Source organism: Sceloporus occidentalis, unplaced genomic scaffold (assembly GCF_023333645.1).
Source record: "Sceloporus occidentalis isolate IW3139 unplaced genomic scaffold, rSceOcc1.0.p SCAF_1, whole genome shotgun sequence".
Lineage (NCBI taxonomy): Eukaryota > Metazoa > Chordata > Lepidosauria > Squamata > Phrynosomatidae > Sceloporus > Sceloporus occidentalis.
This window is the reverse complement of record NW_028316981.1, coordinates 270,196,051-270,223,186: the sequence shown is the minus strand read 5'-3', so window position 1 is coordinate 270,223,186 and position 27,136 is coordinate 270,196,051. Positions and strand designations below refer to the sequence as shown.

At 43.3% G+C, this 27,136-nt stretch overlaps 1 protein-coding gene across 2 annotated transcripts in view; it reads right to left on the bottom strand.

Annotated features, from left to right (window-relative positions):
* Positions 1 to 18,896, bottom strand: part of LOC149323860 (transmembrane protein 161B) — a 46,361-nt gene extending 27,465 nt beyond the window's left edge. The window contains exons 1-2 of one of the 2 annotated variants that reach the window (XM_089493544.1): positions 18,748 to 18,896; positions 2,316 to 2,419 (exon numbers count right to left, since the gene is read on the bottom strand). In XM_089493544.1, coding sequence (XP_089349670.1) covers positions 2,316 to 2,419; positions 18,748 to 18,750 — 107 coding nt within the window. In that variant the 5' untranslated portion in view covers positions 18,751 to 18,896. Of the gene's footprint in view, positions 1 to 2,315; positions 2,420 to 6,944; positions 7,042 to 18,747 lie in introns of those variants that run through there. The other variant, XM_089493549.1, reaches the window with a different exon arrangement.
* Positions 18,897 to 27,136: the final 8,240 nt, after the last annotated feature.

The following is a 27,136-nucleotide window of genomic DNA, read 5'->3' as shown; positions in this document are numbered from 1 at the left end:
AAACTTGATTATTTCTGCAGTGTAGATGCAGCACGAGAGAATGTGACTTGCCCAAGATCACCCAATGGGTTTCATAGCTGAGTGGAGATTCCAACCTTCATCTCCAGAGTTATAGTTTTATGCTCAAACCACTACCCAATACTGACTCTCTATAATGGAATTACTTTTGTATATTTAAGTTAGTGGCAAACATTCATATAAAACATTAATAGAAAGCATTAATAGAAACTCATTTAAAAGCCTTTGAGGCTCAACTAATGAGATCCAAACTCAGTTTTAAATACATGCAGTGACTAGAAAAGCTTCTGGTGACTAGGGACAGAGCATCCACACTTTTTTCCCTTCAGCCTCAGCAGACCAGCCTACTGACCCATTTTCTGTATTACTCTTCTATTAAAAAAACAATTATGACCAACAGTATCACAGTCTAAGTCCAAAATAAAATAGGAGGAGAGGATGTAGATAGGTTGTACTGATTTTACAATTATGACTTTGGGCAGGCAGTAGAAAAAGCCACTGGCAACAGGCAAGATTTCTACTACTGCAGAGGTTAAGACAATAAGGGTGAAAAATCCCACATAGCACTCTTGAAACCAGGTGAGATAATAGTATTTTCAATCCTAACATCCTGCCCTGGAACTCTCATTCTTTCAAAACCATCAAAACTAGCCCAAACTTGCTGAACTCCTATGATGTACAAACCATTAGACTTCTGGTCACTGTGAGTCAACTAGTTCTCAGCTAATTTTTGGCCGCCAGCAGCTGACCAGCTAAAGTAACAACATCATCCCCATTTCCCATATCCCCATTTTTAGGGCCCCCATAAGCAGTTATCAGATTTCTTAAGGAGCCTCCAACAAGGGTGCTATTTTAACATTTAACCATGTTAAAATTTAGCAATGACTTTCCCTTTTACTTGCCTTTTCTAGTGAGTATATGAATAACTGTCAGGGCTGAAAAGCATCTGCTAAGAATAAATGCCAGACTCACACAACCCTCTCCATTTCTTACCCAACCACTTGGCTCTCAACAGTTGTTCAGCATGTCAAGATTCACTCATCAATTCTTGTTGAAACAGAAATAATTTAAGTTGACTATAAAGACCATCAATCATTCTTTAATAAAAGCCCATTAACTAAACACCTGGGCTGCACATCTTCTGTAATGATGCTGTAATAACTAGGTGTGGCACTCTTTAATCAGCATGTTAATTTTTTTCTTACTATGGAAATTCAGAACTTTTATAAAATATTCAAAAGAAAATTATGTTCCCAAAACATAACCCCTCTTTCAGAACTCTTTTTTTGACAAAGATACATACTCAAAGAACACACTAAAATGGAAATTTATGATTAATCCTGAAGACTTTAAGGAATGTGTTGGATATTAATCCAGTCATCAAGGACTAGGCTGCCAGCTGTCAGCCAGAGGATGTTTTCTTCAGCCACCCCCAGACTGGGAATGACCTGCCAGAAGAAATTTGACAGCTGAATATGCTGTCCGAATTTAAAACAGCACTGAAGACCAGTCTCTTCCGGCAGGCTTCATCAGATGATTTTAAATTGTGATTTTTAAATGATGATTTTCAAATATGGATTGTACATTTAAGATTGTACATCTTATTTGTCCTTTTAAACTGATGTGTGTTTTAACTGATGTCTTTTAACAGATATTGTTTGTTTTGATAAGAGATGATGATGATGATGATGATGATGATGATGATTTCCAAAATATACTTGTTAAAAAAGAATTAAGGAACATGGAAAGTCTAATTATCTAGAATGTTATCTTAATAATTCTTAATAATGATTCTTACAAAAGAATTTATCACAAATGGTATGGTTGTCACTAGTCATTGTTTTGTTCTGAATAAGCTATCTCCTTTTTTCTTTAAATTTCAACTCTGGTTTTCATCTACAGAACATACAACTATTAATTATAGGTACAGTTACACAGGAAATATTTTTGTATTATTTAAGCACTTAAACAAATTATTGTTTTTATAAAAAAAGAACATAGCCCATCAAGAATTAAGTTTATGAAGAGAATATATAATAGTAAAAAAGGGAAACTACTTATTTCTCAATTAGATCTGAAGTTACTGCATAATGATAAACTTTAGATGAGATTTTAAATGATTTAAAGCTACTATTCTATTGAGAACTCAACTTTCCAGAATTACCCATCACTGTCATTTGTATCCAGACAAGCTCAGTCACATTATACAATAGGGCAATTACAACAAGGAGCGTTAGGACATCTTGTGATCTTATAAAATTTTGTCACAGATGTTCAATTTGTTCCTCTTATCTTACCTGCCACTACAGAGAAGCCACCGGGCAAGAGAGTAGTGAGGTATGATCTTCTGTATAATACTAGCCATCACCATGGTAATCACCAGCTGCACTCCTATCACACCCTGTAGAGGAATAGGAATGTTAAAAATGCAGAAGAAAGCTTAGTATTTCAAAGCCTGCTTTCCACAATAGCTCTAAAATCAGCCTGTACATGTCACAATATTTTTTTAATGTATTTTTCAAAAGGACACTGTACTGTTCGGAAATTTCAGTGGTTTCAAAACGCCGCAGCCAGAATGCTGACCGGGGCCAGTTATGGGGAGCATATAACTCCCGTATTGAAACAGCTTCACTGGCTACTAGTTCGTTTCTGGGCCCAATTCAAAGTGCTGGGCATGACCTATAAAGAAAGCCCTACATGATTTAGATCCAGACTATCTGAGATACCATATCTCTAGCTATATGAACCAGCTAGAGCCCTAAGATCCTCAGGAGAAGGCCAATTTCACAGGCTCACCTGGTGAGGACATCTTGATCCCACCACCATCACAGGCTCGCCTGGTGAGGATACGAGATAGAGCCTTGTCAGTGGTTGCTCCTACCTTCTGGAACTCCCTTCCATGGGAGTCTAGACTGGCCCCTTCCCAGTTGGCCTTTCGCCAGCAAGTAAAAACGTTTCTATGCAGTAGGCTTTTTAAAATCATGCAAGCCTGGTTTTATGGGGGAGGGGTTGTTTTAGATTATGTTTTTTTAAACTTTTGTATGTTTACAATTTTATCTTTGTAGTGTTTTAATTACTGTATATACTCATGTATAAGTCAACCTCATGTATAAGTCGAGGTCAACTTTTGGGACCAAAAATGGGGATTTTTATATGACCCGTCGATATGTTGAGGGTCAGAATTAATGGGGCAGCTCCGGGACCATCAGCATCTCTCTAGCCAGCCTCCCTTCTCAGGAGGGAGGCTGGCTGGAGAGAAGGCTCCGAGGGGCGAACGGGTGCCCTTCCCTGCCTTCTCCCTAGCTGGCTTCCCTTCTCTGGAGGAGGGAGGCCAGCTGGAGAGAAGGCTGAGCGCCCTTCCGTGCCTTCTCCCTAGCTGGCTTTCCTTCTCAGGAGGAGGGAGGCCAGCTGGAGAGAAGGCTGAGCGCCCTTCCGTGCCTTCTCCCTAGCTGGCTTTCCTTCTCAGGAGGAGGGAGGCCAGCTGGAGAGAAGGCTGAGCGCCCTTCCGTGCCTTCTCCCTAGCTGGCTTTCCTTCTCAGGAGGAGGGAGGCCAGCTGGAGAGAAGGCTGAGCGCCCTTCCGTGCCTTCTCCCTAGCTGGCTTTCCTTCTCAGGAGGAGGGAGGCCAGCTGGAGAGAAGGCTGAGCGCCCTTCCGTGCCTTCTCCCTAGCTGGCTTTCCTTCTCTGGAGGAGGGAGGCCAGCTGGAGAGAAGGCTGAGCGCCCTTCACTGCCTTCTCCCTAGCTGGCTTTCCTTCTCAGGAGGAGGGAGGCCAATTGGAGAAAAGTCTCCAAGGGGCGAATGTGTGCCCTTCCCAGCCTTCTCTCTAGCTGACTTCCCTTCTCAGGAGGAGGGAGGCCAGCTAGAGAGAAGGCTGAAGGGCGAACGCACACCCTTCCCAGCGTCGTCCCAGGTGGGCTTTCTCTTGTGGAGGGAGCCTGATTGGGGTGACGCTTGGTTGGAGGACCACACTGACCCTTGTATACGTCTACCCCAGGATTCTGAGGACCATTTGGGGGCAAAAATTTCTAGACTTATAGTCAAGTATATACGGTGAGTTATTTTAATTGTCTTTAAAAATTGTTTTAATGTATTTTTATATTGTGAGCTGCCTTGGGTCCCTTTTGGGAGAAAGGCAGTACAGAAATAAAATAAATAATTTATATAAATAAAATACTGTACTTGATTAGAAGGCATTAGTTCAAGGGCCCATCCTGATTCCAACTCAACAGATAGCTTGGGCCAGGTTTGCAGTTTTCTGCTGGAGTGGAACAAGTCATAATTGCTTGAAGGTTTGCCTCCATTCTCAACACACGTTCTGGAGATGTGTACCCAAAAACCATACTTCTTAGGCACGTGCCCACTACACCTGGAGACAAGTCCTCTCTGACCAGACAAAATACCAGCCTACTCTGGCTATTACAGAAAATATGGCTATTACTTATCTTTACCTTCTAATTGTGGCCTGTAGCCAACACTGTTATGACTCTACACACAAAAACATGTGTGGCAATTTACAGCTTAAAGATCTGTGTTCTATTTCCAGTGGACCATTAGAAAACAAGGTCTGGTGTAACAGGCAGTAAATGGAAGACAAAACCAGAGGCTCCAAATAAACTTTTGTGGCTTGGAAATAAAAACAATAGATTTGTATCTCAGGCTGCATCTACACTGCAGAATTAATGCAGTTTTACACCACTTTAACTACCATAGCTCCATGCTATGGAATTCTGGTATTGGTAGTTTGATGAGATCTTTAGTCTTCTCTGTCAGACAGCTCTGGTGCCAGAGCAAACTACAAATCCCAGGATTCCATAGGATGGAGCCAAGACAGTTAAAGAAGTATCAAACTGCACTGATTCCTTTTATCTCACACTTTTCTATACAAAAACAAATCACTGCAAAGGCTAACAGTGTAACTGCATTATTTCCACCTACAGCAGATGAAGATAGCATAAATAATCCAAATGACCAGACAATACGTATAGCCACTATCTGCAACCACTGGCCAGTAACTTTTGAAAATGGGCTAGTCAGAAATTATAACAGCATTACACAACTAACTGCATATTTTCATGAAAATGTGCTTTCATTTTCCAAGAGTTTCTTAAATACTTCAGTGTTTGTGGGTGCAAGCAAAACAATTCTGGATTTTTAAACTGGAAGGCTTCTGGTAGGTATCATAAGTAACTAACTGCTGCAATCCCTCAACCACAATGTGACATTGCTGCTGTGCTGGCACTGTGCAGCACCATCATTTGTTCCACAGAAGAAGTGGGCAATGATATGTCAACACTACACAATGTGCAACAATTCACTCTAATCTAATATAGATTACGAAAAGTACAAGAAAAGAAGATGTAAATGTTTGCATAGCTGGATCACAAGAATACTGAATTTAAATATGAGGAGTGCTTCTTAGCAGTTATTTACTATGCTGAAGATCAGGATAGACTGAGAAAGAAAAAAAATTACATATCCATACCAGATTTTGGAAAAGTAATTTGTTCACAATCCACTTCTGAACACTATGGTTTTTACAGAACAGAAGATATGGCGTTCCCACTAGGAACTTCACATTGCATGAGGAAACTGGATTAAATCAGTGTTTCATATCATAAACACATGAAGTATGCCAGAGAGATGGAAGTACCTTGCCACACACTTCACAACAAATATTCCACTATATCCATATCCAGCCCCAGCCTTTTCTCCAAATAAAGAGATTGAGAGAGAAGTGGACATCATCCCATTTTGGCAGCAATCCTTACTCCCAGCCATGCTTCAAGATGGTGGCTGTTTGACCACTGCATCACAAAGGTACTTAGTAATAATATAATAGTAATTTTTATTTGTATTTTCCCGCCTCTCCCTGCGGATCGAGGAGGGATTACATCAACAAATTAACACAGTATAGATATAAAATACAATCAATAAAACACTGACATTATTATTAATTCAATAAAATAGCTAAAAAAATCTAGAACATCTAAAACATTTAGAAAACATACATCATAACCAGAAGTGAAGCATTTTACAGTATCAAGATCTCCTATAAGAGGTCGGATGGATAAGCCCACCAGAAAAGATCTCTATTTAGTGTTCTCTATTTATCTATTTCATATATATCTCCTTTCATGTCATTTAACCCAAAGTGGAGTTTATTTGATAAAGCAATAAAAACATAGAATGTCAAAGGAATAAATGAAGGAGAAAATTAGCCCAGTATATAATGCGATCAATTACCATAGTAAAGTAAATCCTTTAATTCCCATGTTAAAAACTTTAATAATAATAATAATAATATGCTTTATTTTTATACCGCTTTTCTGAGGTGATCAAAGCGGTTCACAGAATCATTTAAAACTTACACATCATAAAAACAACCTCACAAAAACACCCTTGCAATAATATTTTAAATCACAAACAAGTAAAACTCCTGAAAAATATCTTCACCTAATGGACAAAAGAAAGTGCACCACCAGCCTGAAAAAACCACAAAAACTATGGATGTCGGCCATGAAAACCTTTGACTTGACTTTGCACCTTATCTTTCATAGGGTATGTAATTCAATCCAGAGCAGGCTGAATTTCTCTTCCTAGAAGGGAAAAACTGACTGATGCATAAACAAGTTTCATTTTCAGCCTACTGATCCACAACCTGCCCATTAATGATCTCCACCAGCAGCTTCATATAAATGCTGTTAGTACTAGGGGACAAAATGGAACCCTCCTCCATGGATCTCATGACACAAATGTCATGAGTATGAACAGTTTATCACTTTTTTCTCAAATTCACGTTATCCATCTTGGTGACCTTGCCAAAGCTCTATTTACATATCCTTAGGGGAGAACGAAGGGAACTTGAAGTTGCACATCCATTCACTCAAGGAAATTCCCGGTAAAAACGGACAAAGATTGCAACTCACCAATAGTTAGTTTAATCCTGGGGTCCAGGGAGGTTCTGTTAAGGAGTGGTTGCATGACTTCCTTCAAGGCAGCCAGGACCACCCCTTCCTGAAAGGAGGCATTAAACAACTCCTGGATCAAGCCAGTCAAACCATAGATACTATTTTTATTACCAAAGAACAGGAAGGATTGAGCATTCAAGTTGTAGTCTACTTCTCTCCAAGAACCCTGTCTCTGTCTCTAGGATACAGCAACTGAAAACAATCCCATTAAACTTCACCAGACTGTGCTGTGTGTACATATTAAATGATTTGTTCCAAATACAAATCTAAAATATACCGCATGGGGTTTTGCAAGCACATCACAGAGATAGTTTGGTGGGAAAGGGTCACAAAAACATGTCCCTGATACCTTTGCTAGGTCCAAACTGACATAAGCAGAAGATTGTGCCCTTATCCTGTATAGAACTACAATATAAGGTCAGGGACAAAAGTAGGGCCAGGTATAAAAAGTGTACAAAACTTTAGCAGTTTTTTGGTTTAATATATATATATGGGTATGTTTATATGTATTCAGCATTTGAGACTCATGTCCAAGTTTATTCAAACATTCTTCTTTAAGAAAGAAGATAATCATTCTAAGCACTTGTAGTGGCATTGATGCTTTTTGCAGCTCTGTAACTGACAGCCAAGTTACCATTCCATATTTACCAAAATAATGGCAAGATGCTTTATCAATCAGTAAACATGACTTAATTGTTTACCAAAACTTTGTATTGGCTGCATCTCTCCTATTTTGTGATAGGTCAGAAGCCAAGGTACTGTGATAAGTAGTGATAATAATACTTTCAAATTATAAGAGGGCTTCTAAGAAATGACTTATTTTCCTTATTCAAGGACAAGAAAATTGATTGTGCATAATCATGCCTGTTACTGACTTAAGGAACAGCACTTGCTTCCAACAGAATTTGGCATTTACATTGGAACAATATCTACAAACCAGCCAGTCTGGAATCACATCACGCTAGTAATTGTTTGTAGATAAGCATAAGGCAATTGACAAAGCAGGTTAAATATGAAGGACAAAAAGCATGAAAAACAAGGTTAACAAAGAGAGAAAGAACAAAAGTACATACACGTGCAAGTAACTAGTGTATAGGTCAAATACGGAGCTCCACAACATTATTTGTCAGCTTTTAAATCTATTATAGTTTTCTTTACTGTAAGGCCAGAGGGTCACTGAATCCCCCACCCCACATCACCTCTCTCTCCATCTCTCTGGTTCCCATTATCTTTCATTTGGCTTCTAGTTTTGCAACAGGTACTCTCTATGCTTGAGCTATTATTTATTGGTGAGTTGGCTGCTGTGGCCTGGATTCTCAGAGGGGGCTTTGGGAATGGACACATCAATTTTCTACCACTTCTAAGACAGCTGGAGCATTTGTGGCAGGGAAGAAGAAAAGAAAAAGGAGCAACGCAAATGAATTTTGACTGGGGAAGAAACCCCAAAAGCAAAAAGCAACATAAACTGGTTAGCCACAGTTTTACCCTGTGCAAGCAACAGAAGTGGAAGAGAAGCTGAAACAGGGAGATAATATGAATGGGCACTGTGGACCAACAGAAAGAAAGTTGGCATAACCCAGCAAAACAGTGCTTTTTTCTCAATGAAGAGGAAAAAAGATCCATCTTGATCCAAGGACCAAACTAGAATTTATCTGTCTTGTTAATTAGTGACTGACTAATAAGACCTTCCTTTGTTGATGTAGAAGGGGATGAGAAGAGATCCCAAAACTCTTCCAGTCACGTTCTGTGCATAGATCATTGCTTATGGAACTGCTGGGAGGATTCCTCCCATGGCCTTGGTGGTACATGGAACCAAAGTGCCTCTTTCTTGAAAAATAGTGGAAAATCACTATTGTTTGTAAAGACAGAATTAGAACTCTTACGCTAATTTGGCATGCTGCTTTCAAAATTCAGTGGCAAAGCAGAAATGCAGCATTAGGAGCTTCTGCAATTAAAAAAAAAAAGAAATTTGCCTTCCATACAATCATACAAGACATACTTAGCTGTTCTTAAGTAAAGAATTTTAGGGCTGAATAAGGCTTCTCCATACTCACAGAATCTACGTTAGTGATCCCCAAATTCTGGTTCTCCAGATGTTTTGGACTTGTGCTCCCAGAATACCTAGTTGTTGAATAAGCTGGCTGGGGCTTCTGGAAGTTGAAGTCCAAAAAAGCTGGGGAACCAAAGTTTGGGAACCACTGAGCTACATAGTGTTTATTCTACATCAGGGGAAAGAGTCCTCCCCCCCTTTGCGGAGGACTACATTCCCTGGTGGGCATGAAGTATGTGTAGTGATGAACAGGGCTGAAAGAAATTTGACTGATGCCAACCCTTTCTTCTCTTTTACTAGCACCTTATCACACTCTGGCGGGGTACATACCGCCGATTTGCGGCGGTCTGCCGCCGCCGCCAGTAGGTCCGCGGGGGAGCCAGAGCCTTCAGACGGCCCGACTCCCGCGCGGACCGAAAAAGAAGCTCCAAAATGGAGCTTCTTTTACCGTCGCGTTTGCGAGGTAGCGAGGCGCCAGGGGCGCGCTCGCTACGTCACAAGCGGCGCGACGCGTACGGACGCTCAGCGTCCGATACGCAAAGATGGGGGCGCCCATGTGAAAGGGGCGCCGCCATCTTGTCCGTATAGAATACGTACTAGGGTTAGGGGGGTGCGGAAGCACCGCCCCTTCCTAACCCTAGTACGTATTCTATACGTACTAAATGGCGGTGTGTATCCCGCCTCTACTACACAGTAGACTGCCTAAAGATGAACAGCTGCATCTACCAGACCAATGAACTGATCTCATACTTCTGAATTTAGGCCAAGGGTGGCAGGAGAGCAGACTGAGGGGTACAGGTTGCCCACATCAGCTTAATAGGAAGTAAAGCACAACAGAGACTTGTGCAGATTTACACAGTGTTGAATGTCATGATAACTTAACTTCCTATGCATCTACCTTTTTCCTCACACAAATTGTACACACATAAAATTAGACAAGCAAATATGCATGATCATCTGTGCCTGCTTCCAGTGCCAGTATATGATTTGAAGGTATTTGGCACATACTGTCAACTACCATGCACAGAGGAACCCGGAGCAATGGAGAGGTTCTCTTCCTAACATTGCCCCTGGGTTTACATAATGGTGACAAAAAGGGGGGAAAATTAAATCCTGAGTTTTTAAAAACTGTACACACACGCACACAAATGTAAACTGATTTGAACTGTTTAGAAACCAGTGACACTATTGAGTTGGAAACCTGCTATGTGCCTCCTTGCTCTGCTAAAATGTGTCAGATCGAGAGCTCAGAATAAGACCAGAAACTAAACAGGTCCTGACAGGACTCACCAGACTCCAGGTGTACAGGAGCGCTTCCCACGATCTAAATCAATGGAGGCAAATAAGCAGTTCAGAAGACTGCTGCTTAGTGACCTAGTTTCTCAAATATCACTGGCTAAGAGGTTCTTACTTAAAGTACGATAACTTGTGTTGTTCATGCAACATTTATCATGCCTACATTAAGAAGTCTTGCCTCTAAAAATAAAATGCTGTAATAATTCTAAAGCTTTCCCAGTCTTCACAGCAGCATGGGAGACTGTGCTTCTTCAGTAGCTAGAAACTCCCAAGTCATGGGGGAGGAGTTCATACCAGAGCTTCTTTCCCTTCCAGAATCACCCCAGTTCCGCAACAGAGTAATATTAGTATGAAATGAGCACTGATGGAGCATGGCTCTTTCGGTTTCACCAGCAAAAAAGGAACAGGGGATATGCAGCGGTGGCTCTTATGCTATAAAGTCAGTGTCAAAAGAGACCATAATGTTCTAAAAATGTTATTGGCCACTGGGAGCATCAAGATAATACTTCTGAAATTATAAAAAGCCCCCTAACACCAATGCCAAGTAATAACTATATTTTATTTTAATGATCCAGTGTATCCTGTTTTGTGTTTCTTTGTTTGGGGTGTTATTTGTGGTTTACTATATTTTACTACGTGTCATTCAGTAATGTCTGAGCAGATTTCAATCCATGTAACACAGGCTTGCCATCTACCTCCTGCAATTAGGGTTGCCATAAGTCAGGACCTCCAAACCGGGACAAATGTAGGACAAAAATTTCAAATGTAGGACACTTTTATAAAAATGGAGGACACAAAAATTGCTGGTTTTTTAAAAAATATATAGGGTTAGACAGAAGGGGGGTTCAATAAGGGGGTTTGAGAAAGGGGGGCTATAGAAGGAGGGCTAGATGGGGTACCTAGAGGGGGTTAGAGTTAGATAAAGAGGAGTAAGATAGAGAGGGGTTAGATGGGGGACTTAGAAGAGACTTAAATAAGGGAGTTAGGGGGTTAGAGAGGGCTTAGATAGAGGGGGGTTAGATGGGCTTAAATTCTAAAGCACCAGAGTTGTTCTATCTGCAGGGCTCTCAGACTACATACACACTGCAGAAATAACCCAGTCTGACAGTAACTGCCCTGGCTCAATGCTATGGAATTCTGGGAAATGTAGTTCGTTGTGGCTCCAGAGCAGAGCTCTGCTTGTTCAGTGCCAGGAGCTGATCTGCCTGTGTAGTTTGGCTATCTGTGAATTTCACAAACCGCTCAGATTCCCAGTGATTGGGCGGTATATAAATAAATCCTATTATTATTATTATTATTATTATTAAATAAGGGGGTTAGAGCAGTGGTTCCCAAACTGTGTCCTTTAAGAGATTTTGGACTTCAACTCCCAGAAGCCTCAGACATGTTACTCAGTAGTCTGAGATTCTGGGAGCTGAAGTCCAAAATTACTTAAAGAGCACAGTTTGGGGATCACTGGGTTAGAGAGAGGGGGGAGTAGATAGAGAGGGGTTGGAGGGGGGTTGAGATGGAGAGAAGGTGGTAGATAGAAGGGGGTTAGCGAGGGCTCAGTTAAAGTGGGGTAACAGGGGGAGAGGGAGTCAGAGAGAGGGTTAGAAAGGAGAGGGGTGTGTGTTTGGGGGGCCTTGGGGAAGGGGCTTCCAATGTCTGACGGGAGCGATCCTGGGGGGAGCCTGGGGCCCAGGAGGGGCCTGGAAGGTGCCCTCTTGCCTCTCCCGGGTGCCAGCCCCTTCCTCCTCTTCTGAGCCTTGCTGAGGCTCTTCCTCCTCTTCCTCTCTGACGGCTGGGTCCCTGAGGCACCCCTCACCTTTAGTGAGGCAGCTCTCCTGGTGCTTCAGAGCCCCTTCCTTGCAAGAGCAGCAGGAGGAGGAGGGCTGGGGGGCAGGGGTTCCAGGAAAGGGCCCTTTCCTTCCCCAGGCCGGGCTGCCCCTGAGGCCAGGGCCCTTTCCTCCCCTCTCCCAGCGGCCTGCCTGGACGGGCGGGGGCCACTGCTGCTGCTGACCTGCCTGGCCCTGCTCCTCCTCCTCGCGCCTTGTTGCCCTGCCTGACTAAGCCTGCTCCTTGGGAGGGCTGGCCAATAGGGGCAAGGCAGAGCAGCAGAGCCCTCCCCTGCCAGCTCCAGCCCTGGCTGTTGCGCTCATCACAATATAGGGATGCAGCAGGGCCAGGAGCCGGGCAGCCACCCCAGGGCGTGACGGGACCGGGAACGCCCCCTAGAAAGCGGGGGAGTCACACCTCCCACCGGGTTATGGCAACCCTACCTGCACTGCAGTCCCCTTTAAGAACTCCCAAGTTTGCGCTAATAGATCACCACTCTCTGTAAAAGGTGCTGTAGAAGAGGGGAAGAATCTATTCTGTCAACAGTATCTGAACTGGATGAACACCAGTAGATTTCATCCAGATAATAAAATTAGGTTGATATCATCTGATGAGTATACATTCAATAGATAGACAGACTTCGCATCAAATTGATAGTCCGAACTACAGTAAACTCACCAATTTACAATTTTTTAATTGTTGGATTTAGATGTAAGAGTCCAGCACTGTTTTACCAGCACTAAGCTTCTGGAAGATAACAAGTAATGCATGAAAGTAAAGTCGGTCCTCCACATTCACTGGGGTTAGGAGTGCAAGACCCCTGTAAAAGTGAGAAGACTGCAAATAACAAAAACATTATTTAATTTTTACATGAGAGAACATCTCTAGGAATCTCTTGATCCTCCAGCACAAATCTATAGTCAACATCTACCAGAGGTTGATCACAGAATCACACTGGAGGACCTCAAATGTTTAGATAAGTGTTCTCTCTAGAAATCTCTAGGTCCTCCAGCACAACTTCAGGCTGACACTGACCATGTCATGTTGGAGGAACTAGAGATTCCTAGCAAGAACGTATTAATCAAAATCCGTGAATACTCAAACCTGCAGAAATCAAAGCCACGAATGTGGAGGGATGACTGTAGTCGATAGCCCTCTCGTCTGTTGTGATATCTAATATTCAAGTGATATACTGGATCTGACCACAGATGTTTTACTCAGATATCATGGCTAACAATCTTTGCTAGAGCTATTTATCCCATACAATCTTGTGTAAAAGCAGACATTTTACAAAGAACTGTGGTCACTATTTGTTTGGCAGCATCCCTAACTATAATGAATAGTATGTGTGAAAATGTAACTGAGACTTCAAACTGATTTAAAGATCCATTTCCTCTCAGGGTAGTTTGCAAGAGGACCTAAGCTTCAATGAAACAATTTATTTAGAGGGATCCCAGAAGAAAATAGTCATACACTGATCACATACTTCGTATTGTCAGATCAGCAATGTATAGAATGTTTACAATCATTACTGTTGTGGTTGACAAATATTCCCAACAAAATGTAGACATTGTAATCACTTTTCTTTCCCTGCATGCTCTATTACCATCTTTATCTGATTAAGAAGCCTGTAAATTTCAAAAGCTATTGTGATGTATTTTGCAACTGTTGGTTGGCACAAATAAAGGTGTCATTACAAGATAGATTTTGGATTTTGTTTTATAGCCAACATGGATACCTTGGACTTTTCTGATCCAAAGATACCAAACTTAGGCACGTTATACTGCTTACTAGGGTTAGGAAGGGGCGTATTAGGGTTACAAAGAGGTGTCACTTCCTGATGCCCCTCAAGCCTAGTACGGACTGAGTCCATACAAAATGGCAGCGCCCGTCCACACGGGAGCCGCCATTTGGACATCATGGACGCATAGCATCCAAACATCACGCAGAGGAAGTGACGCCACGAGTACGCGACTAGCACCTCGCGCACCACTTCCGGGGTGCAGAAAGAAGTGCCATTTTGGTGCTTCTTTTCCGCTGCGCCTGGGAACCGCGCGGTTTGGCCGCTGTGGTTCCCGGAACCAGCAACCGGCGGTGGTGGCAGACCGCCGCTTTTAGGCGGTCTGTAATGTGCCTTTGCCACTGAACAGGGAGATCCTATACTTGAGAAAACAGACTTTGAGTCATCATATGTACAGTACTAGGGCTTGCTTTTCTGAGGGTTGATGGCTTCCAGCATAAGGTAAATCAACCTGATTTGGCTTCAATTGACATTCTATGCCTGTTCCAAAACCTACATTTTCCTTCAGAAACTAGTCTCATTCTTCTGTCATAATGGCCTGGGGCTTTATACTGGAAAAGACAGTTCTCAGAAGGGGGAGTGCTTTGTAACTAGGAAGTAAAAAGTTTATTGCCTCTGTTTTACTGTCTTTGTTCACAGTATGCACTGTCATGGGGAGCGGCTATTGTTTGCCTATGCATTCTTCCTACACCATCGCAAACAAAAATGTAGGTGCTATGATCACAACTTAGGGGCTGAACAGACTGCCCCTTTCAGTGCTGGATTGGGTCCACAGCAACTACACACCGTGGCCCTGATCTGCCCTTTCCATGGCACAAAAAAGCGGCTGTTTTTTCTTCCACAGAAAGGGCGCCATAGCCACTGGTGCTATAGCTTTTGGGGGCTCTTTTGGTGCTGCATCATCCGGACACAGTGCCAGAGCAGCACCATGCTGCCCAGTGTGTGTTGGGGCACGCAGCATCACACTGACATGGGAGTGGAGTCGGGGCATGCGTTGTGCAGACTCCATCCTGATGCCAGCCTTTGATGCTGGTCTGTCAAGGCTCTTGGTCAGTTTTCTTTCCTTGTATGGCCAAATAAAGGTATGATCACAAGATAGATTTGGATTTTATTTTATATTTAATTTGCTATTATTTATATTTAATTTGCTATTTAAAAAGCTAAATAGCTTTTTGAGTTCCTGCAAAAACATATGAGTAAAGAGGAAACTGAGGCTGTCATACTTTGACCACAATATGAGAAGGCATGACTCATTAGAAAAGACAATAATGCTAGATAAGGTAGCAGGCAGGAGAAAGAGAGGAAGATCCCATGCTAGACGGCTAGACTAAATCTGGGAGCTCATAGACCTAAACCTGCAGGACCTGAGCAGGGCAGTAGAGAACAGAGGGTCTTGGAGATATCTCATCTACAGCGTAGCCACCTCAAAGGCAGTTAAGAACAACTACAACAAGAAGGAAAATGTGTTGCTTCAATAATCCAACCTTGACATTATCAAGCACAATGCAAGAAACACAATGAGCAGAACAAACCATGCTTCACAACAGTAAAATAAAGGCACATGCTGGGACTCTGAGACCGTCTAGCACAATACCAATGACAGCAACCCCCCAGCATTTCAGGCATGATTCTTTCCTAATCCTACCTGGAAAATCTTCAGAATTGAACATAAGATATTTTGTATGCAAAAATGTGCTCTGGTCCTAGGTTTTTAACCCAATAATGGTCCACCAAAACAGCTCAAAAATCAGTAACATGATATTCCTGCCCTCAGACTCAAATCCAAAAGACATCAAAGGAGCAGGAATGGGATTAGGAGAGAGAATACATTACTGATACCAAATAGCTAACTCAATTACATCTGCCCAGCCTCTGATGCACACTTGGAGGGGTGGTGGAATAAACTTGGGCACCACTTCTATTTTCAAATTTTCTGTAGTGTGTTTTGGACCTATGTGGAAATAATATGGTGGCAGCAGAGGGACTTTAGGAGCTCCAACAACACCCGACACGCACATATATTTTCTTATATGGAAAAGGGATAAAATCCCTGTAGCTTCTTCCTCCCAGAGGGATAGATGGAGCCGTGCAGGAGTGGATTCTCTGCAAAGGGCAAAGAGTATTTCCATACAACTCTATAGCACCCGGACACATCAGCTGGATATCCATAAATATATGTCCTCCTTACTTGATTTAAGAAAATGTACATATGCAGACCTACAGTCCACTATACTTATCTATTTAATTTTCCCCAAATCTTTATGAAGTGTATGAACCCTAAACAAAGAACATCTGATTAAATGAAAGCCTATACCGCAGTATAATCTGTTAATCTTTAAGATCTTAACTCTCTGAGGAAACACAAGAAACATAGCACGAAGCTTATAAACATACCTCACATTCTGACTGGACCAGATTAAAACCAAAATTAGTGTCAGTCTCAGCCACCTCGCCTAACAGGTGTGGCCACACTAGCCATGCAGGAACATGTGTAGTGAGAGACAACATGGAAGAGAGATGTTCTTCTTACATGGTAATATATGCAATATGAAATGACCCAAACTATCCTGAGTTGGAGCAGGGAAGCCTTATAAGAAAAAAGGCTTTTGCCCAAGACAACATGAACTTATGTAGGACTCACTCATAACATATTAATACACCACCCAGTCTACATGTCTTGAATAGGTTAACCAGACATCCTCCTTTTCCAGTACATGTCCCACATTTCAACCTTCTGTCCAGCAGGAATAACAAAACGGCCTCCATTCTGAGCATGATAAAAAGCACATTGAGTAGCACCACAGTTGCTGTTCCCCTTCAAGAAATGTGTCTATTTGGTGGCTTGTCATCACCGCAAGTAACAGGATAGGATGGATCCTTCTAACTTATTTTTTTCCAGGAGCAGCAGCAGCAGCAGCGGAGACTTGTCCCCAGAGCTTAGGGTGTCCTTGCTTCTCAGAGGGCAAAAGGACAGCAAACATGTTAGGCCACAGGCTGCTTGAGGGCACAACGCAAATGTTGAAAAGGATTTTCCCCTTAATTTCAGCACATTGGACAAATGAAAGCAATAATGCTGGCAAAGTCCAATTTCCAACATTTTTCTTGCTTAGAGTTCTGTAAATAACTCTGAGCATTTTAACGAAGATAAGCCCATCAGAAAAATATGGTTGAGTACATCATGAAATACTGTATATGTAATATAACTGTAAATAATCTATGAGACATGAATTTATATTTTATATTAGTGTTCTTTATTCTATGTACCTCATTTTCCTTTGCTATCCTACATTTTGAGGTCCCTTGTCCTCCTTTGTGGTTAGGATACCTGGCCAGCCTGGCCTTCCAAAATCAAGCCACTCCGCTTTCCCTTGCCTACTTTTTCTAGCAACCTGAAGAAAGAACCTGGTAGGTCTTGTGGTCTGGCACAGCTTTTTGGTTGACTTGATAAAAGTAGGAACGGAACATGGATTTTGGGGTTCCTTTTAGGGCTGTGGGTGCATCTCCACTCCATCCTACAGAGAACTGGGATTTGTAGAAGTCAAAGCTATAGCCATGTTAGTCTGCAGAATCAGTATATAGAGAGATCTTGTAGCACCTCAGAGACTAACTGAAATAAAGAAGTTGGCAGCATGAGTTTTCCTAGACTTCTGTCTACTTCCTCAAGTACATTTGACCAACTTCTTTCATTAGTTAAATCTCAAAAGTGCCACAAGATCTCTCTGCGCCTAGGATTTGTAGTTTGGTGAGGCACAGGCACTCTTTGGCAGAGAAGGCTGAAGACCTTGTAAAACTACTAATTCCGGGATTCCACAGCGTGGAGCTACGGCACTTAAAGTGGTGCCAAACTGCATTATTTCTTCAGTGTAGACGCACCTTGTGACTAAGAGGCTCTTAATGCTGGTGAGGAAAGGCCTTTAGGAATGGTGTTTGTGTGTGTGTGTGTGTGTGTGTGTACATATATTCAATAGTGTGTTAATGTTATACTCGTCCCTCCACATTTACCAGGGTTAGGGGCATGGGACCCCCATGAATGTGGAAAAACTGCAAATAACATAAACCCACTGCAGAAATCATACAGTTTGAGCTCGCTTTAACTGCCCAGGCTCAGTGCTGGGGATGTTGGGAATTGTAATTTACTTGGGCACCAAAGCGCTCTCGCTCTCTCTCTCTCTGACAGAGAAGGCGAAATGACTCCTAAAACGACATGCATCTGGTCAAGTAGACTGAAGCCTAGGACTGAAGGGGGGTGCAAGTGAAGAGCTCTCTACTAGCAAAACTACAGTTCCCAGGATCCCCAGCACTGAGCCAGGGCAGGTAAAGCGGTCTCTAACAGGATTATCTCTACAGTGTGTTTCGGGGCCTATGCTTTTTACCTGACAGGACACCTCTCTAGGACTCTCTAGGTCCCCCAGTGTAACTTTGTGGTTGACATTTACGAGACACTAGTCGCAGAATTGTGCTGGAGGAGCAAGAAGTGCCCAGTGAAGTGTCCTGTCTAGGACTCTCTAGGTCCTCCAGTGCAACACTGTGGTCGCCACCTGCCAGACATTGGCCATAGAGTTGCGCTGGAGGAGCTACAAGTGCCCAGTGGAGTGTCCTCTCTAGAAATCTCCCAATCTTTCAACGCGAACTTTTGGTTAAAGTTGACCATAGAGTTGCAATGGAGGACCTAGATGTTCCTAGAGAGGACGCATTCACAAAACCCGTGAATAGTCAGATCCGTGAATCGCGGAGGGATGAGTGACCCTGCGGCTGTTGGGGCTGTTTCCGGAGGCAGGAGAGGGCTCCCGACTCACCATGCTGCTCCCCCCTCGGCCGCCGCCGCCTCGCGTCCTCCTCCTCCTCCTCGCCGGGCTCCCAGCTCCTCATAAATCCCCCCCGCGCGCGGCCCGAAGGAGGCAGGAAGCCGGCCCAGGATCCCTCTCCCGGACAGGACCGGTTTCCACTACCCGGCTCACGCCTCCTGAGCTCTGCAGAGGTCACGCCAGGACCCAGCTTGGGGGAAGGACCCAAAGAGAGCTGCCCGCGGAGATGCCTGCGTGCAAAAAGCGACCACGCTCCCTTCTCCGTCCGCTTCCCTTTGCCCTCCACACTGATAGAGGATTGGGAGTGCTTCGTGAAGAACTATCAAAGGGAAAAGGAGTGGATTTATCTCCGCAGTAAGCAGTTTTGAGGGAGACTTTTAGACAGGCGCGGGGAGGACGCACGGCGATTGAAGAGTTCAGCGCGCGGGCGGCCGCGAGCTTGAAAGGGCCGCGTCACGTGACAGTGGGAGGGGGGGTCACCGCGAGACGCCCTTTGGACGGTCCAAGGGGGGGGGGGAAGCCGAAGGGTGAAGCCGGGACGCGTGCGGCTGTGGGTGGGGAGCCCCACCGCGCATGCGCCGTGGTGGGCAAAACGGGTGTCTCCGATTCGTGTCGTCATAAAGAAGGAGGAGGCTTCGAGGTGAACTCTGTGAGGAGAAGAAAGCCACTGAAGGGGGGGCGGGGAAGAGGGCAGTAGACTTGCTGGTGCAGGAGCGCATGCGCGGCTTGGAATCTCCTGACTCTCGAGCGGCTGTCAGTGGGGCACGTGCGGGAGGGACGCAGTGCGCACGCGCGCGCGTTATTAGCATCTTAACCAACGGCCTCCTCCTGGAAAGATGCGAGTCTTCCTGAACCCGGAAGTTTTGGCTGGCACGTCTGGTGCCGCCTGAGAAGGAATGCGAGGGAGGGACGCAGGGGGCGGGGTTTGTGCCGCGTCAGAGAGGAGTCTCGCGCGAGCTACTGGAGCCGAAGGCCGTTGGCGGAAAGGGAGGGGGAGGAGGCGCGCGCGAAGGTGGGCGGAGCCTCCTTCCCTGCCGGGTATAAAAGGGGAGGCCGCTTTGTGAGCGTCTCAGTCGGGTTTAGTCCGCGCGCCGCCTTCGTTTTTCCTCTGCGCTTCCAAGTCTTAGGAAATAGTGTTCTGGGCCAAAGCTAATCTGCGCGTGTCGGGTGTCGTTGGAGCTCCTAAAGTCCCTCTGCTGCCACCATATTATTTCCACATAGGTCCAAAACACACTGCAGAAATACCCCGCTTCTTTGAGACTGCTTTAACTGCCCTGGTTCAGTGCTACGGAATCCTGGGAATTGTAGTTTGTGGAGCCACCGGGGCACTCTTGTCAGGGAAGGCTCAGTGTCTCAGAAACACTGCAGTCCCCTAGCACTGAGCCTGGGCAGTTAAAACTGCCTCACAACGGATTACTTTTGCAATGTGTTTTGGGCCTGCCTTTGTCGTTGTCTCATTGGTGCTGCGAGTCTTTGGGACTGAAGCATGGCTTTGGCACAGCTTCCGGGCTCTTAGAGGAATGCCTCATTTAAACAGCCTACCTCCAAAGTGACCCAAAGCAGCTTTATTTTGGCCTGTCTATTCAGGCCCACAGTTTATTTATCTGGTTTATTTATCCCATGCTGCCTTTGGCCATCTTTCTCAAGCATAAGCAGGAAAAAAACATATATGTGATGTAGCAAGCAAAGTTTAAGAAGCTAATCATGAGTAAGTGTCCATGGATGTTTGTATGGAGAGTGCAGCCTTCCAATCACAGGTTGCTCTGATGTCACAGGTAAAATTGCAAACTATAAGAATGCTGTTCTCACCAGTAATGGCAGAAGATGTGATTTGCCACTATGCTGCATGTACTCAGTCTTGCAAGATTTAATAATGTGTCCTTTAAAAAAAAGTCTTTTCCTTTCCCCCCTTTTGGGCCTGTCAAGGGAAGCAGAAAGGGAAAAGAAGACGATTGGGCTTTACGGACTGCTCAAAAGGGCCAGCATTGGCATGGACTGCGGGCATGGTGACCACATAATAATAATAATAATAAGTTTTATTTATAGCCCGCTATTCCGCAATGATCATAGCAGTGTACAATAAAAATTGCAATACAAAATTAGCCCCTACCCACCCCCTCACTCCCTCCAGGCTGGACGATGACAGTTGGCCGTGGAGGGAGGGCTCTGTCCCTTCAGGGCAGTCCCGATGGTGTTGAACCCGCCCTCTCACTCCCTCCAGGCTGGACGATGACAGTTGGATGACACATGCCCAGACTCCACCTCCAAAGCAGCTTCATGCTGCCCACCCATCCAGACAGCGGCTGGCATCACAGCGTTTCTTCGGTGCAGCATTTAGACACGCTGTACCAAAGAAACAGGGAAGAGCCGCACAGTGGCGACAAGGGTGCCCTTTTTCCAGGCCAAAAAGAGTGGCATTTTGCCACTTCTTTTTGGCCTAGAAAAACGCCGGATCGGAGCTGCGGCATCCAGTTGCCAGTTGCCCAAATCCGGTGAGCAAAGGGGCGGCACAGAGCCACCCCTTTCCTGCCGTCTGTTTTGTCCCTAAGATGGCAATGCTACCCCTCTGCAGTAGCAACTGGAGCCTGCAAGGCAGGAGGAGGCTTTTGCCAGTGCCAGACTTGTTGCAAGATTTCCTGCTTCATCACTACTGCCACATTTTAACCTGCCCATTGGCCTGTGATGAAGGAGAAATCCAAGATTTGCTTTTTCAGCTGTTTCAGGCAGCTGGGATATCTTTTTAGTCCTTTCTATCTGGGATTTTTCAGGTTTTCTGGGACAAATGGCAACCCCAGCTACAAGATCCCTTTGTAAACTGATTTTCTAGGCTGACAAGGCTAGGTCTCTGAATCCCAGAGCCCCTAAAGTTTACCGGTTACCTCTGTTCCATTCACACCCCTCATAAAAAGAGACAACCCTTGTTTTTTCCGACAGATTGACTATCCATGTCCCACTGTTTGTTAATTATCACAATCTATATTCGATTTTTAAAATGAAATATTCAAGATGGGTCCAAACCAAACGAAGGTGTGGGGTATGGTGTCAAATAGGAAATTGAACTAAACGTTATTTCTTGCATACTAGAAGAGTTCTGCAAACGCACCTGATTCAAGAAGGTTAAGAATAATTATCGCAGGTCTTTGGGAATTAAGCGTGTTTAGTTTGAGCCTAAAAAAAAAAAAACCTTGGCTCATTTGAGATGTACTGGATAAGAGTGCTGGGGATACCATGGACAGCCAAAAAGACAAACAAATAGCATCTTGAACAGATGAAGCCTGAACTCTTCCTGGAAAACAAGGGCCTGAACAGGCAGGCCAAAATAAATCTGCTTCGGGTCACTTTGGAGGTATGCTGTTTCAATGAGGACTGGAACATAGCTTTGGTGCAGCTTCTGACCTCTTAAGATGCATGTATCATTTAAACAGCATACCTCCAAAGTAACCCAAAGCAGCTTTATTTTGGCCTGTGTGTGCAGGCCCCAAGATGACAAAATTGAGGCTGTCATACTTTGGACACATCATGAGAAGGCATGAATAATTGGAAAAGACAATAAGGCTAGCAAAAGTAGAGGGCAGCCGAAAGAGAGGAAGACTGCATGCCAGATGGATAGACTCAATTAGGGAGGTCAATTCCATCGGGCCTGAAGAGGAAGGGCCCTCCCCTCTCTCATTCCAACTGTCATCTTCTGGCCTGGGAGGGAATGAAAGGACAGGCCCAATGCCATCGGGCCTGAAGAGGAAGGGCCCTCCCCTCTCTCATTCCAACTGTCATCTTCTGGCCTGGGAGAGAGTGAAAGGACAGGCCCAATGCCATCGGGCCTGAAGAGGAAGAACCCTCCCCTCCCTCCTTCCAACGGTCATCTTCTGGCCTGGGAAGGAGTGAAAGGACAGGCCCAATGCCATCGGGCCCGGCCTCAATTAAGAAGAAGCGCCCTCCCTCCAGTCCATCTGCCTTGGTCCAGGCTTCAGAGGGTGAGGAGAACTGCTGGACCTGATCCCCTCCCCCCTCACCATTCCCTTCTTTTGTGTCCTGTCTTTTTAGATTGTAAGCTTGAGGGCAGGGAACCGTCTATTATCCCCTCTGTTGTAAGCTGCCCAGATTCCTGGTGATTGGACGGCATATAAATAAATCCTATTATTATTAGCCTGAATCTACAGGACCTAAGCAGAGCAGTAGTGTACAGAGAGTCTTGGAAATGTCTCATCTACATGGATGCCATGAGTGGTTGATCTGAAGGCAGCTATCAACAACCAAGTTTGAGCCTGTGCTGTGTAATGTAATGTGGATCAATGAGTGGGATGATCCCCTTGGGCAAGATTTTTGTGAGCATAAAAGTGGAGGAGTTTGGGGAAAGAAATATAATCAACAAGGAAGCACTTTAAAACAGGGCTTCCAGTTTCCATTAAATCCTAACAACATGGGCAGTTGTGAGAAAATTTGGGATTAGTAGTTTGGCTTTAAGAGTTGAAAGTACCTCACATAATTCTTCCATCATCGTTTTAGGGACAGTGGCCAGAAGACCATTCAGGCTATACATAAACATGCATTTTTTTGGACTGGACAGTAGTTTTAGGTAATGTAATCAGCTTATACCAATGTATATGCCTAACTCATGCTCACGCATACGATATGTACTGTATACAGAAATAGAAAAGAAGGGAAGGAAAATAATACAGGATTTCCCCCCTTCCCTTCTTTTCTATTTCTGTTCTTTTTCTTTGTAATCATACTTAACAACAACAAAATACTTTAGGGTGTGTCCTTATTGACTTCTTGGGAAGATTCGCTTTCTAGTTCCCTTCACAGAAATGAATACATAGGTGAATGCACTTATATTTCCCTAAGGAATTGTTGTGATTGATGAACCTAGGTGAGTTAAAGCTCTCCAAGGGGAAACATGATGAGCAATTATAGTGTTTTGCAAATATAAAATGCTGGGTTTGTGATATCTATTACTAATAACTAGAATTAAGCAAGCAGGTTTACAAATAAGTTTTTAAAATTAAATATTATTTACCCTGCATTGTTGAGGAAGGATTTTCCTGTTGTAATTAATACTTTAAATTTATTCAGCCCTAATGAGATTCTTTATCCCAAAGGATGACAACACCAGAAATTTTCTTCTCACTTCCAGTTCAGGTTAACTTTTATGTAGTTATTTGAATGTTGGATTATAACTCTAGAGACCAGGTTTGGAATCCCCATTAAATGATCTTGGGCAAGTCACACACTCTCAGCATCAGAGGATGGCAGTGACACACAACCACAACTGAGGAAATTTGCCAAGAAAATCCCATGATAAATGCATCTCAGGGTTACCATAAGTCAGAAAATATTTGAAGACCTACAACAACAAACTTATAGTTTTCTTGAGCCTGTGTGTATATACTGTATCAGAATATACTGTATCAAGATTTTGCTGTTTTTATAGAATGCAATTTGAATATTCTTCCAGTTGCTGTACTGCTCTGGGATGAGCAATTGTAACATTTCATTTCTGACCAGTTCATCAACTTAGCCTAGCCAGTGGTGAGGGATTGTGCGAGTTATGGTCCAACATCCTATGGAGGGTCACATATTCTATAACTTTCATTCAGCTTTTTTAATTGTATATAATTTGTTCCTGTGATTAGTTGATTTGGAGGCACTTGACTCTTCTTCAGTTGTCATTTTTTCATATGCTGGGAAGTGACAGTGGTAGTCTGGGTGTTACCTTGCATTTAATACTCAGTTGTACTTTTTTATTAGCCACTGGAAATGTCATGACTAATGGAGACACTTTGACCAGGATCCTATGTACCACATGCAATATATTTTATGAATGTCAAGGCTTATATTCTTCTATCAATGACCTGAAAAAGCTGCCTGTGATGGTGAGAAAACCTTAGGCACACATAAGCTTGGTGGACTTTGAATTCTAGCCGTAGTATTAGGCTGCAGTCCTATGCACATTCTGGTGAGTAGCCATTGTTGAAAACACAAGAACTTATCTCCGAATGGCTCATAAACATATTAAGTTTGTTGTTAAACAGAACTCCAGAGTTTTTTCCTCTGTTGGTTTTGGTTAAAAAGTAACTTAAATAGCATACAGATACTATTAAAATGAGAATTGGTGGCCCTCAGTTGCATGATTTTTATCTTTCTGCCATAATCTTTCAAAATTTATCATGGCTATCTTTTTTGTGGAAAGTTTCAAGTTTCAGTAGAGGAATAAACATCATCTTGTTCCACAAATGAAGAAGACTGAGAGAAAACAAACTTGAGGGTAGAATGTAAGGATTGTAAAATAGTAAGGAAGCCCTACTATTTATTGAAGTAGTAAACCTTTTACTAAAGATTGCACGCATGGGGGGGAGGAGCCACAAGCGATGGTGTGAGCAGCTAAGATCGACCGCTCCTGAAAGCAAAACCTAAAAAGCTAAAAAAACTCTCCTAATGAGAAAAAAAAACCTGTGAGTAACTGCAAATAAATCTATTGGAAAGAGAAGAGAGCAGATTGGAATTGTTTAAATAAAGTTTTAAAGGGAAGGAAGAGAAATACACAGCAATCTTACATACGGCATTGCCAGCTAGAGGTTTGTCAGCCGAGCGGACATTTGGATTGCTGGTAGATGTCTAAAAGCCAAAAGAAAAAAAAGGAACTCAAACAAAGAGTGATAAACTGGGGAAGAGAGTCTAAACAACACCCTTCTGACAAGGCTTATAGTCGTTTGCAAAGAATAAGTTCACAAGAGAAGCTTGGAATTTGTAATAAAAAAATGAGAAAGACAGCATCTATGGAGGAGGTGGGAAAAAATGGAGCTAGACCCAAACAACAGGGCGAAGTTCCGGGAACAGAGCCAAAATAAGAAGAAATGAAGATATGGTTAGAAAAAACTCACTGAAAACCAAAACAAGGGCTTTGAAACTATGAACGAGTTGATAATCAAAAATAATGCTATTTTAACAGAAACTATAACTAAGACAATTATGGGTGAAATGAACAAATCTTTTCAGATGATTACAAAAGAAATTGAACAAGTGGATAAAAAAATCCAATTAATACAAAGTCAACAGAAAGATCAACAAAAAATAACTTTGAAACATTCAACTAGACTGGACCAGCTGGAAAGGAATATTATTGACTTGCAGGATCGTAACAGAAGGAATAATATCCGCATTCGAGGCTTTCCTGAGTTGCCAAATGAAACATCCAGATCATTAAAAACAGAAATCCTTAAATGGCTACAAAGCATTGTCCCTCAGATGACTTGGGCAGAGGAGGAAGTGGAACGACTACACAGAGCATCAACAGGTAAAAGAGGCTTGACCCCTAGAGATGTAATCATGAAAATAACAAGTTTTTACAAGAAAGATCAGTTAATGAAAGAAATCAGGAAACTCTCAGGAGGACTGAAATATGGAACCACCACAAGTGAAATTTACAATGATTTATGTCCAGAGACTATTAGTTGGAGAAGAAGCATTAAGCCTTGTATTGCAGTTCTGCAAAAAAATGGAATAAGATACAGTTGGGGCTATCCTGTATTTTTGAAATTTCAATGGAAAGGAAAGCAGCACAAGATTTTCTCCATGGAGCAAGGATTGCAGCTGTTGGAGCAATTGGATCTGGCCAAGCAAGGAGGAGAGAGCGACAAGGGTGCAGCTGGAGGAGCCAAGGAATGATAGAAAACAAGGACAAGGACGTTGACTTTTTTGCTATTCTATAATTTTCTCTTTTTCTTTTTCTTCTTTTTCTTTTTCTTCTTCTTCTTTTTTTTTTTTTGAAAGGACATGACAGGAGAGATTAATAATAATCAGGAGGAGGAAATGGACCACACATCGGAGAGATGGCTTCTTTCTCCCCCCACCCCCCCGGAGGGCTAATAGAAGCCATGGGCGAGGTCTAAGACCTTGGGGATGGAGGAGGGGAAGAAGGGATAGGTGGGTTAAATGGGGAAGGGGGGGAGGGATGGGAGAGAGAGGGTGGGAGGGAGGGACGGAGGGAGGGAGGGAGGGAGGGGGGAAATGTTTGTAGGGGTAGTGCACTGACGAGCCTAGATAGAAGATGTAGAATAGCAACATGGATAACAAAATAAGGATAGCAACATTAAATGTGAAAGGACTGGGGTCTGTAATTAAAAGGAAAAGGATTGAATCATTAATGAAAAAACAGAAAGCGGATATTTTTTTTATTCAGGAAACACACCAAGCAAAATCAGGATCATCGGAATTGAAGATGAACTGGGTTGCCACATATGAAAAAGCATATGGTACTTCTAAAGCAAGAGGAGTAGCAACCTTAATATCTAAGAAATGTGGGTTTGATATACTAAAAGTTAAGTCAGATGAAAAAGGAAGATTTGTATTGGTGCAAGGAACGATGGGGGGGAGAAAAATA